Here is a 12,990-nt window from a genome sequence, read left to right on the forward strand (position 1 = left end):
ACTTTTTACGGCTGAATCAGGGCTGGATGAACCATAAGCAAAACAAGCCTGTGCTGAGGGCCTCAAGGGGGGGGGGGGATAAATAAAGTGGAAGCATACCCAAATAATCATTGTTTTCCATCTTACTGGAGGATTTATTTTGAAAAATAAAATATATTTTTATGGTTTATTGTTGTTTATATTTGATTAAAAAATTATCATTCATATGTTGCCCATCTGGGGGGCGTCCAACATATATAAAAACATAATAAAACATTGAACATTTTTTTTTTTTAAAAAAAACCCCTATACAGGGCTGCCTTCAGATGTCTTTTGAAGGTTGTATAGTCACTTATCTCCTTGGCTGGGGGTCGCATAACTCCACACCCGTCTCCAATGAAAATAGAGATGTCCTAAGGACATAGCTGTCAACTTTTCCCTTTTCTTGTGAGGAATCCTATTCGGAATAAGGGAATTTCCCTTAAAAAAGTGAAATGTTGACAGCTATGCCTAAGGAAAAGCAGGACGTTCCGGGATCAAATCAGAAAATGGGATGGCTTCTGTAAATCCGGGGCTGTCCCTAGAAAATAGGGTCTGTAAGTGAAATTAAGAGGCAGTGTGGCCTAGTGGTGAGAGTGTTGGACTAGGACCTGGAGGACCTGGGCTCACATCCCTGTTTGGCCATGAAGCTCACTGGATACATGGCCTCTCCTAAGTGGCCCCCTGCCAAGGATTCTCTAGCTGAGATTCCTGCATTGCAGGGGCTGGACTAGAGGACCTTTGGGGTCCCTTCCGACTCAGGGGAATCCCAGCCTGTGTGTGCTGCTGGTGGGAGGCCACAGAGAGCTGGCGGTGCTCCCTGCTCCGGTTGTGTCCGAGCTCTGCGGACGGAGAACCTTGAGCTTTGCAGCAGGTGGACCGTGAAGATGGGCTTCCAGCAGCCAAGGGCAGGGGGCAATTTGGGTGCCCAGCAGGGGGCAAATCCTGTGCAATGTGGGTGGGAGGGGGGGCAGGAAAATGGCCACGTGCCTCTGGCACTGATGCATCTCTCTCTCTTCCCCTTCAGGCGATGGGAACCCCAAGGAGAGCAGCCCTTTCATCAACAGCACAGACCTGGAGAAGGGGAAGGAATATGACGGGAAAAACATGGCCTTGTTTGAGGTGAGCTGGGCGCGTCCTGAATCGGGAAGGGAAGATTTGGGACGGAGGAGCCACAGCTGGCGGGGGGAGCAGGAGTCTTGCATGCAGGCAGACTCAAGATGGGAAACGCAGAGTTAAACCAGAAGCATTCTTGTTAGGGGTTGTAGGAAAAGGCCTGCCAAGGAAATGAAAGAACTTATTTATGTACGCGACAATGGGGGCAAGAGTCTTGATAGCACAAGGATGGAAGAATGAAGAAATCCCGACAAAAGAAGAGTGGCAAGGGAAACTGATGGACTATGCGGAACTGGCGAAATTGACACACAAACTGTGAGAAAAGGACAACTGTGGCTTTAAAGAAGAATGGGAACTTTTTACAAATTAATTAAAAAAACACACCCCAAAATGAATTGGACTCCCTGGCAGGTTTTGAATAAACACATGCAGATTTATTATTGTTAACATAATAAATAGATCATTTAAAGATCTTTACAATTTTATAATATGCAGAGAATAATTTGTGTTGAAAAATCAGAGAGAGGAGCTGAGGGAAGTCTGGGGGGGGAGGGAGGGTTTTTCTTGGTGAGGGGGGAGGGGGGAAATGGGGGGGGATGAAGATAAGTTTTTGGTAATTTGTTACCTTGAAATTCTTAATAAAAACCATTAAAAAAGAGAGAAGGAAACACAGAGAGTTAGAGAGCAGACACGCAAACTGGGTTTCCACATTGGGAGGCAGCCGTGCTCCTCAATCCCAGTTGCTAGAAGCTGCAGGAGGCGAGAGTTGCTCTTGCGCTCGAATCCTGATTCTGGGTTGACCCTCTGGGCATCTGGTCGGCCACTGTGAGAGCAGGATGCTGGGCTAGCCGGACCCCTGGCCTGATCCACAGGCCCTTCTTAGGAAGGTCTATTGTGGTAGCAGAACCTCCATGCTCAGGGACAGCCTACCTGTGAATACCATTGTGCTCAGATTGTGGGCTTCCCATGGGTTCAGCCACTGTAAGAAGAGGCTGCTGGACTGGATGGGCCCTGGCCGGATCCAGCAGGCTATTATGTCCTTATGTGCAGCATAGCTGTCAACTTTTCCCTTTTCTGGCGAGGAATCCTATTCGGAATAAGGGAATTCCCCTTAAAAAGGGGGGGGGGGACAGTTGGGGGGCCGCTAGGGGCACATTGGAAGATGGCTGACAATATCATCTCTCAGACCCACATGAGTTAATTAAGAGGCTGATATGGGAGTATGCAGCCTCCCTTGTTGCCCCAAGGGAATGGGGAACACTGCCTTGCCTGCTGTGGCCATAAATCACCCCCGGATTTGAAAGAAGCGTGTGAGAGCACTAGGCACAAAGCCCTTGTGTGGGTCCGGCTCTCCCGGACGCTGTCTCTGATCGCGCACTAGTTGCAGCAGCTCGAAATAAACAATTAGAAAGAAGCAAATGCACATACTTCAAGTGAAGATCGGGAGTAAAGACTGCTAATTAAAGGGATCTCTGTGAAGTGGAAGCGACGGGCTGGAACAATAAATCAAGAAGAAGATTCATCAAAGGATTGGTATGTAGCGGAACTGAAAAGGGGAGGGGGAAAAAACTTTTCTTTTTTGTCTTATGTGAGTACTAATAACCGCCCCCCCCCCCCAAGAAAGAAAGAATCGTTGCAATTACTGATCACAAGCAGGAGGATTAGGAAATGTGTGGAAATAAATTATTAATCAAAGACATGGCTGGTGGGAAGATCAGGAAGGAATGAAAGTCCTTTGTGACGCAGCAATAAAAAGAGATTTGTTACGGCAGGCCTGCCTACAGGAGGACGAGGGGGAGGAGGACCATGGCTTGGTACCATATCGGAATGTGAGTTGGACCTGGCAGGGCCCCCTGAGAAAATTGATGAGAGACTGGCAGGCCTGTGGAAATCAACGGACAGACTGTGGGAATGTTTTGTACGGAGGTGCGGAAATGGCGTCTGTTTCTTTTTGACATGGCTCTTGGGGGAGTGTAAAATCCACACAGGATACCACCATGTTTGTTTTCAACCCGCTTGTGGAGACTATCAGAGATCACAAAGAAAGGAATATATGATAACAACAAGAAGATGAGGAAAACAACAAAGAGAAGGTACATTAAAGCAGCAGCAAGAGTGATGTTTGGATCCCTTTCGGGAATACAAAGTATGGGTACCCCCAACAAAAAATTAAAAATTTGGCTGTGTAATTTGGAACTAATGTGATTTGGAATTAATGTGATGTGATTGGCCTGTTAATAAAAATTATTATAAAAAAAAAAGAAAAAGGGGGACGGTTGACAGCTATGACGTACAGTTCAAGGCCCGGCTTCTCCAAACAGGCTCAGGTGATGAGAGAGACCTCTGCCCTGAGGTGGGAAGGGAGGAAGAGTTGGGCAGCTGCTTTCAATGGAGGCGTTGTCAGCAGCCAAGTCCTCTGCCTCGCTGGCCGGCCCCCCGGCCCCCCTGAACCGCCCCAAGGCGCAGAACCCGCCCACGCTGACCATGGTGATGGAGGCGGTGAAGACCCTGGATGAGCGCAAGGGGGCCTCTGTCGTGGCCATAAAGCACTACATCCTGGGCACCTACCCCGGGGTGGACCCCATCCGCCTGAAGTACGGCCTGAATGCCGAAAAAGCATTCGATAATGTTTCTTGGTGGTTTATGAAGGAAAACTTGAAGGCAATGGGAGTGGGGGAAGGATTTAGAAAATGTATTGAAGCCATTTACCAAGAACAAAAAACCAAACTTATAATAAATAACAACATTTCGGAAGCCTTTGATATTGCTAAAGGGACTAGGCAGGGTTGTCCCCTGTCTCCTTTACTATTTATAACAGTGCTGGAGGTCTTTAATAAGAGATTGAGGGAAACACCGGAGGTTAAAGGAATTAAGGTAGGGAGTAAGGAATTCAAAGTAAAAGCCTTTGTGGACGACATAGTATTAACATTGGAAGATCCAAAGACCAGTCTGCAAGAAGCTTTACAGAGTTTAGAAGAATCTGGCAAGGTAGCAGGTCTCAAACAAGAAGAAGACCAAAATGTTGACGAAAAACATAACCAAAGAAGATATAATAGAATTAGAACAAAAGTCGGGAATTATGGTAGCCAAGAAGGTGAAATATTTAGGAGTGTGGATTACAGCAAAAAAATATAAATCTATATAAGGACAACTATGAGGCTACTTGGAAGGGTATTAAGAAAGACCTAGAAATCTGGGAAAGACTGAAGCTTTCTTTCTTAGGGAGGATATCGGTGATCAAAATAAATGTTTTGCCCAGAATGTTATTTCTATTTCAAACTATTTCAGTAATTAAAAGGCTAAAACAGTGTAAAGAATGGCAAAGAACTTTAGCGAGATTCGTCTGGCAGGGAAGAAGACCGCATATAAAAATGAAAATATTGGTGGATAAAAAGGAAAGAGGGGGCTTCTCCCTGCCGGACTTGAGTCTCTATTATGAGGCGGCGTGTATAGTGTGGGTGAGAGATTGGATAAAACTAGAAAACACCGATATCCTGGACCCAGAAGGATTTGACAACAGGTACGGGTGGCACTCGTACCTGTGGTACGAGAAGGCAAAAGTCCATAGGGGATTTTTAAGTCACATAATTAGAGGACCAATATTTCAAGCCTGGGAAAGAAATAAGAATCTGCTGGAAAAGAAAACTCCCGGGTGGATATCACCAATAGAGGTATTAACTGTTAAAAAAACTAACATGGAAGGGAAAAAGGCAACCTATGAAGAACTTATTAAAAAAACTGATCAAGGTTTAAAACTTAAGTCCTATGACGAGATAAAGAATGTACTTACAGGTTGGCTCCACTACCATCAGGTCAATGATCTCTTAAAAGATGACAAAAAAAGATTGGGATTCGAGGATAAAAAAAATCTAAATTCAATGTGGACATTATAGAAGGCAAAAATAAATTACTGTCTAAGATGTATGATCTCCTATTGGATTGGTATACAAAGGACGAAGAGGTGAAGGAAGCTATGACCAAATGGGCTATAGATATCGGTCATAATATTGATTTTGCAGCATGGTTAGAATTATGGAATGTTAATATAAAGTTCACGGCATGTATAGCATTAAGGGAAAACCTTTGGAAAATGATCTATAGGTGGTATCTCACGCTGGTGACGTTGGCAAAGATATATAGATTGAAAAACAAGAAATGCTGGAAATGTGGAGAGGTGGAAGGTGACTTCTACCATATGTGGTGGACATGCAGCAAAGTGAAAGGCTTTTGGGAATCAATTTACAATGAACTTAAATTTTTTTTAAAAATATACCTTCCCAAAAAGACCTGAAGCTTTTCTGCTGGGAATGATGGGCAAAGAAATTAAAAGGGAAGATAAAAATCTGTTTCTATATGCCACGACAGCTGCAAGAACTATGTTAGCCCAAAATTGGAAAATGGAAGTAATACCTACTATAAGCGATTGGCAGGCTAAGATGATAAATTATGCTGAACTGGCCAAAATAACAGGAAGATTAAGAGACCAGGATGAACAGAGGTTTTATGAAAATTGGAACAAACATTTGATGTATATAAGAGATAACTTAAAAAGCAGAGACATCACCTTGCCAACAAAGGTCCGTATAGTTAAAGCCATGGTTTTCCCAGTAGTGATGTATGGAAGTGAGAGCTGGACCATAAAGAAGGCTGATCGCCGAAGAATGGATGCTTTTGAATTCTGGTGCTGGAGGAGACTCTTGAGAGTCCCATGGACTGCAAGAAGATCAAACCGATCGATTCTGAAGGAAATCAGCCCTGAGTGCTCACTGGAAGGACAGATCCTGAAGCTGAGGCTCCAAGACTTTGGCCACCTCAGGAGAAGAGAAGACTCCCTGGAAAAGACCCTGATGTTGGGAAAGATGGAGGGCACAAGGAGAAGGGGACAACGGAGGACGAGATGGTGGGACAGTGTTCTCGAAGCTACCAGCATGAGTCTGACCAAACTGCGGGAGGCAGTGGAAGACAGGAGTGCCTGGCGTGTTCTGGTCCAGGGGGTCAAGAAGAGGCGGACACGACTAAACGACTAAACAACAACAACAACAACAAGAGATAACTGTAGAAATCTGAAGGCACTGGCAGGGTTGGAAGAACTCTAACAGCGTATGGACATTAAATAAAGGAGATGAACTATGCAACATCACAACCTATTTGATACTTACCAAAGAAGTGGAGGGAAGTCCAGGGCTAGGTAGAGCCTAAGATAAATATGTAATATATATATATGATTTGGGAAATGGGTATGGTATATGTAATTTATGTAACTTATATAGTATATGTATGTTTATATGTATGTATAGTGGAAAACTAATAAAAATCTATTTGCAAAAAAATAAAAAATAAAAAATGAAGTACGGCCTGAAGGTGGCCGTGGCCAAAGGCCTGGAAAGGGGCTGCCTCATCCGGCCACAAAACTCTTCCGCACTGGGGGCCACAGGGAGATTCAAGCTGGGCCCAAAGAAGCCAAGGGAAAGAAGAGCCAGGAAAAGCATTCGGATTCGGATGGAAAAACAGCGCCCAGACCGAAGAAAGCGGCCAAGAATCCCATGGCAAAGGTTCCTGTGGAGAAACCGAGGCAGGGAGCAATCGCAGAAGGGGAGAAGGAGGAGGCGGCTTCCAGTAAGAGGACCAAGGCGAAGGCTAGCAAGCATGCAGGCAAACCTCCAGCGAAGCCCAAGGCAAAGAAGTCCCCCCCGGGGGGGGGGGGGGGGAGAAAGAGGCCCCAATCCTCAAGAAACAGAGCTCTTCCAAGGCCCTCCCGGCAAACACACCCGGTGCCCCCCCCCCCCGGAAAGCTGTGTCTAAGGAAAGCAAGACGGGGGGCCGAGGACCAGGGGGCCCCCAGGCAGAGGCCAAGGCGCCTGCAGCGGCCAAGAAAACCAAAGAGGCCAAGGGAGAGAAAGCCAAGGCTGACCAGGGTCCAAGCCCCCCAGAGCCAAAGGGGGGAGGAAGGGGGAGAATCCAGCCAGCCGGGACCCCAAGGAGGCCTGAGGGGCCAGATTCCGCAGGGGGGGCAGAATGGGGGCACATGGCTGTCCAACGCGGCACCCTCCATCCGCCTTGTCCAAGGGAGCGGAGACCCCTTTTCTGGTGGGGGCTGCCCCTCCACCTCTGGCACAATGTCCCCGTTTATGAATGGACTATTTATGAAGCAAAGACCCTGCTTTTAAACACCGTGTCATTTTCCAATAAAGTTCAGAATGCAGCAAAAAAAGGAAAATTCTGGGCTGCATCCATAGGAGTATAGCATCTAGATCAAGGGAAGTAATAGTGCCACTGTATTCTGCTCTGGTCAGACCTCACCTGGAGTACTGTGTCCAGTTCTGGGCACCACAGTTCAAGAAGGACACTGACAAACTGGAACGTGTCCAGAGGAGGGCAACCAAAATGGTCAAAGGCCTGGAAACGATGCCTTATGAGGAACGGCTAAGGGAGCTGGGCATGTTTAGCCTGGAGAAGAGGAGGTTAAGGGGTGATATGATAGCCATGTTCAAATATATAAAAGGATGTCACATAGAGGAGGGAGAAAGGCTGTTTTCTGCTGCTCCAGAGAAGCGGACACGGAGCAATGGATCCAAACTACAAGAAAGAAGATTCCACCTAAACATTAGGAAGAACTTCCTGACAGTAAGAGCTGTTCGACAGTGGAATTTGCTGCCAAGGAGTGTGGTGGAGTCTCCTTCTTTGGAGGTCTTTACGCAGAGGCTTGACAACCACATGTCAGGAGTGCTCTGATGGTGTTTCCTGCTTGGCAGGGGGTTGGACTCGATGGCCCTTGGGGTCTATTCCAACTCTAGGATTCTATGAAAAGAAAAGAAAAAAGAAAGAGCTCTGCCCTCTCTGCCTGAGACCAGGGGAGCTGCTGCCAGCCAAAGTAGGTAGCACTGGCCTAGTTGGATCAACAGCTTAAGGTAGCAGCATCACCTGCATTTCAAGGGAGAAATGGGGTGTGCAGAGCGGGGGGTTGGGGGAGCGGAGAGGCAGTTGTGGGCCAAGGGGGATGTGGAGAACCCCTCTGGAGAACCTCTCTTCAGCACCGCTCCTCCTTCTGCCCCACAGGAGGAAATGGACACCATCCCCATGGTGTCGTCCATGCTCAGCGGCCTGGCCAACTACACCAACCTGCCTCAGGGCAGCCGGGAGCACGAGGAGGCGGAGAACAACGAGGGAGCCAAGAAGAAGCCCGTCAAGGTGAGCCATTCAGGGGACTGGTCTTTGCCTCTGGGGCGTTCCTTGTGGGGTTGGGGGCGGAGGGGGGCTTGGCTCTGGACCCCAAGTTTGTGCCTCCTTTCCAGAGGGTCAGGGGCTGAGCTGCTGCCTGTGGACTCTCCATGGCTCTGTTGCGGCTGTGTTGTTCTTTTTTAAAAAATAAAACAAAATGGGTTTTTAACAAAAAAATGAAGTGCAAATATAGGCAGGGGAGGGCGGGGACAAGGAATTAAAACATGCAAACCATGAAGTGTCACAGCCAGGAAGGAGAAGAGTGTAAAAATACAGAGCAGCTCCAAAGGGATAGTAATGTATTCCCTTTGCAAATAATACAGATTTATACAAATCAAAGTATCCACCGTTCTTGAGAATAAAGGTTCCACAGAGTCTTACATTTGCAAATCCCGGTGGCACAGAGTCACCCCGTGCCTCAGTTATCTGCACGTGAAGAAGGGGCTTCAGGTGATGATCTCAGGGTCCAGGTCGGTTATATGGGGGAGGCAGTCCTTGAGATTCTTCTTGTGGGGATTAAACGAGATGGGGAGGCAGCCATGTCCCCCACCTTGTGCCCTGTGGAGAAGAAAGTGGGCTGCGAATAAACAAAGAAATCCTTCTTGACAGGACTTTGAGCTTCCCGTGTGACCCCACCAATTGTTTCCTGGCATTATTGCACCGCTTGCTGCACAAGTGTTGAAACGCGAGCGAGGAAGAAAGGATTTGTTTGAACTGTCTTGAGGAATCTTTGAGCGCTCCATGCCCTCTCCCTCCCCTGGCACAGCCTGGCAAGGCACCTCCATCCTTCACTGCCGGCAGATGTTTTCCTCTGCCCAGTGCCAGGGGGAAGAGGCTCCTCTGCCAGGACGACGGAGGGTAGTTCTGAGAGCAAACCCCTCACCCGCTCACCCGGCCTGCTCCCCAAGGCACCCGGGCCCCTTCCTTCCTGAGCCTGGGAGGAGGGTGGGGGGTATCTATCCTGCTCTGCCCCCCCCCAGGTGCCTCACCACCCTCTCTGCTCCCTCCCCTTGCAGGCTCCCCAGATGGGCACCTTCATGGGCGTCTACCTGCCATGCCTGCAGAACATCTTCGGCGTCATCCTCTTCCTCCGCCTGACGTGGGTCGTTGGCATCGCGGGCATCATGGAGTCCTTCTGCATGGTCATCCTCTGCTGCTCCTGCGTGAGTCGCCCCCTCCTTGGGGACCCCGTGGGCAGAGTGGGGAGGGGGAGAAGCCCCCCCCCCGTTTTCACCAGGCAGGCAGGACTCCTCAGGGCCGGCAGTCCAGGCCATCGCTCTGGCCAGAAACTTAGGGAAGGAAGGTCAAAATGAGGAGCCCTTCAAAATGCCCACATTCTGCCCCAATCTTTAAGGTCTCACCCCAGGGTGGGGGTGGGGGGGTCATGTGGGAAGCTCACGGATGCCCTTTGGGATGGTTGGCAGTGGGACAGGTGACCTGGAAGGTGGCAGGCTCCCCCTCCTTGGAGGTTTTGAAAGAGAGGTTGGGTGGCCCCCCGTCAGGGCTTCTCAAGCTGTGATGTCTGAATCGCAGGTCCCACCCAGCTCTTCAGTTTTGTGATTTTTAAATTTGGGGTGTGTGTGTGTGTGTAATCAAAGCTACGAAATAGATCTATTAACAAACACACAGGTAATTCAGAACTGCAGTCCAGAAAATAAATACAGCAGAAGGTTACTTCTTCCTCCAATAAATTGTCCCAGTTGGCACAGCAAGCAGGTAGATTGCAGGACGGAGGAGCACCTGTCAGGGATTCCTCACCTGCGATTCCTGCATTACGGGGGCTGGACTAGAGAGCCCTTGGGGGTCCCTTCCCCCTCTACAATTCCAGGACTCTATGTGCCAGTGGGGGACGCAGCCAGGCCAGGCATAGGACGGCAGCTGCTGGCGCTGGGGATGGATACACCTGCCTGGATGGGCAATGGTGCGGCGAAGCTGATTAATCCCCACCTGCCTCCCGGGGACTCATCCAGCTGCATCCTGCCCCAAAGGCACCGCTCAGCCCATCCATCTCCCGGCCGTCCCCAGGAAGCAGCCTTGCCAAGTTGCTTCAGCCCCCACCTCTCCCCACCCCATTACCTGCCCTCAACCCCCCAAAGGGACCCCCTTCTGGCTGGTTGGGGCAGCCCTAAAGCCCTGGGTTCAAGTCCCTGTGCCCCAACAGGAAAGAGGAGGGCAGGGCTCTGGTTTTGCAAAGTCTGATTCAGCGAAACAAATCACAGAATCTCAGAGCGGTCGATTTTGAGGGGCTCCGTTTGTCATCTAGTCCAACCCCCTGAAATGCAGGAATCCCAAAAGTTGTTTTCACAAGCCTAACCAGACATGGAATTTTACTTGTTTTTAAATTCTGTTGCTTCCGTTTATATTTTGCACCACTTCATTAAGGCGGCCTCTTGGTCTGGAGTCTGTTGGTTTTGCGGGTTTTCTTTTTTGACAAGTATTGTTTTATGAAAGCACTTACAGATTTATTTATTTTCAAATCAAGCAGCCTATACATCGGGTTGAAGAATAAAGAAATCAGTATAGCAAGCTGCAACACTTTTCAAATGCGAGCCTGTTCTGGAAAATGGGCATCATCGCCTTTGCTTTCTTTCGAATGCCCTTTGAGGATAAATGAAAGGGAAATTTTAACAGCGCTGTGTTGCACACAGTATCTGATGGGGGGGGGGGAGTGTGGATCTGGCCCTGTGGGTCCCCCGGCCCCTTTGAGCTGGTTCCTGGCTGGATGAGATGTGGCCCCCATTCCAGGGGGACACAAGGGCCAAATGGGGGGGACCCTGCAAGAGGAGGGGTCTCAGCAGCACAGGCAAGGGGTGGGCTTCAGGGGGAAGCCGCTTGCCAGACCCTGAGAGCCTCTGAGCTTCTCAAAATAAGAGTGACTTCCTTGTATGACTGACAACCCAGGCGGGCTCTGCTCTGCCTTCACAGCTGGAGACAGCAATGTCTCTGAATCCCAGATGCTGGAATCCTCAGGAGGGGAAAGTAGATCTGGGATCCTGCTTGTGGGTTTGCCTTGGGGGGATCTGGTCTGATCCAGAAAGCTTTTCTTATTTTATTATTTCATAACATTTATATACTACTTGATTGTAAAGAAAGCTCAAAACAGTTTACCAAAAAGAGAACAGAACAGTAAGATTATTAGTAAACGCAATACAAACCTTCAAAAAATTAAAACCAACAATAAACTAAAAACACAACAGCATCCTAAATGTCTGGGGAGGCTTGCCAAACAATGCTGTTTCAACACAACAAATGTGCCTGCTTGGTGTCAAGAGGCAGGGAGTTCCGCAGTGCAAGTACTGCCGTACCAAAAGACTGATTTCTGACAGATGCAAATGTCCTTATGTTCTCACCCTCACCTGCTTCTCCACCCCCTCTGTTTCCACCTGCCGGGGGCCACTTTCCTGACTTGGCTTCTTGCGCCTTCTCCTACTTGGGGTTCCCTCTGGCCCTTGGCTTCCTAGTGACCCCTTGCCCCCCCCCCAGTGCCGTCTCCACTCTGCATCATCCGGGAGCCAGACAAAACAATCTAGGGGGGGAACGGAGGGTCTCACCTTGTCATGCCTTGGGAAGAGGTAAACCCGGGAAGGCCGACCGGGCGCTCATTGGGATTCCTGCATCGCGGGGGTTGGGCTAGATGGCCTCTGGGGGTCCCTCCCAATTCTGCAGTTCTAATCCCCACTACCACCAAGCCCTCTTTCATTGCAAGTCTCCTACCTCTCTGCCTTTCCCTCCTCACAGACTATGCTGACCGCCATTTCCATGAGTGCCATTGCCACCAATGGAGTCGTGCCAGGTGGGTAGGGTCCTTTTGTGTGTCTGTGTGTTTGTCCACCTGCAAATGCGGAGTCCCAGGCCAAGGGGAGGGGGGTCTTCCTCAGCACTCCCCCTGGCGGCTTGCCAGCGCCTTGCCACCTCCCCCCCACACCCTGCCAAGCCACCTTGCCTCTGCCTCCCTCTTCCGCAGCCACTTTGTCCTGCTAGGTGTGCTGGCCCGGGGGTAAACCTGAGCAACGCAGTCCAGGTCCGGTCCCGAATCAAAGGGTTCTGCTAGGAGTCAGTCCGGCAGGGACGAGGCAGGAAACCAGGCAAGGACAGGCACAGGATCACAGGCAGGTTCTGGCAAACATTGCTCCCACAACCTGGGGCGGGGTCTGACAGCCTTTTATCTCTGTCTGGGTAATGGCTGGTCCTGATCCCCCGGCGACTCACCTCCTGGTTTCACCTGAAGGCGAGCACTCCTCCTGCGAGTACTCAGGACTCTCCTTCTCTCAGACCTCAGTCTCTGCAGCACGGGAGACGTCTGTGGGTGACTAGACCCAGGGGCCGCCTCAGCCTCCCCTGACCCAACCGGTAGTGGAGCAGCTGTAAGTGATGGCCCAGCTGGAGGCAAGGAGGGAATCCCCGCATCTGGAGCCAGGGCAGGCTCAGGCCCCTGACTCGGCCCAGCTGGTGTTTGTTGCAGGGGAACCTGTGCAGACTGGGACTCTCCAGGATCAGGCCCCAGACTTGGTTCAGATGATGCCTGAGGCAAAGGATCCGGTGCGGACTGAGACTCTTCTGGTTCCGAGTTCGAGTCCCAGGCCACCACACTAGGGCTGCCTTGCAGGGTTGGCGCGTAGCAGGAGGTACAGCTGGGAG

At 49.8% G+C, this 12,990-nt stretch overlaps 3 protein-coding genes across 5 annotated transcripts in view; all 3 read left to right on the forward strand.

Moving 5' to 3' along the window:
• Positions 1–12,990, forward strand: part of SLC12A5 (solute carrier family 12 member 5) — a 105,491-nt gene that overhangs the window by 55,999 nt on the left and 36,502 nt on the right. For all 3 annotated transcript variants that reach the window (XM_028735714.2, XM_028735715.2, XM_028735716.2), the window contains exons 2-5: positions 1,046–1,140; positions 8,191–8,322; positions 9,369–9,515; positions 12,091–12,145. In XM_028735714.2, coding sequence (XP_028591547.2) covers positions 1,046–1,140; positions 8,191–8,322; positions 9,369–9,515; positions 12,091–12,145 — 429 coding nt within the window. The remainder of the gene's footprint in view (positions 1–1,045; positions 1,141–8,190; positions 8,323–9,368; positions 9,516–12,090; positions 12,146–12,990) is intronic.
• The window catches only part of SNRPB (small nuclear ribonucleoprotein polypeptides B and B1), a 393,907-nt gene that overhangs the window by 15,580 nt on the left and 365,337 nt on the right, over positions 1–12,990 (forward strand). The gene's annotated exons all lie outside the window — the stretch shown is intronic.
• On the forward strand, positions 3,305–6,936 carry LOC144327712 (protein B4-like). Its single transcript, XM_077928102.1, has 3 exons — positions 3,305–3,741; positions 6,496–6,686; positions 6,927–6,936. The coding sequence occupies exons 1-3, from the start codon at positions 3,523–3,525 to the stop codon at positions 6,934–6,936; spliced, it is 420 nt and encodes a 139-aa protein (XP_077784228.1). The 5' UTR covers positions 3,305–3,522.

Source organism: Podarcis muralis, chromosome 5 (genome assembly GCF_964188315.1).
Source record: "Podarcis muralis chromosome 5, rPodMur119.hap1.1, whole genome shotgun sequence".
Classification (NCBI taxonomy): Eukaryota; Metazoa; Chordata; class Lepidosauria; order Squamata; family Lacertidae; genus Podarcis; species Podarcis muralis.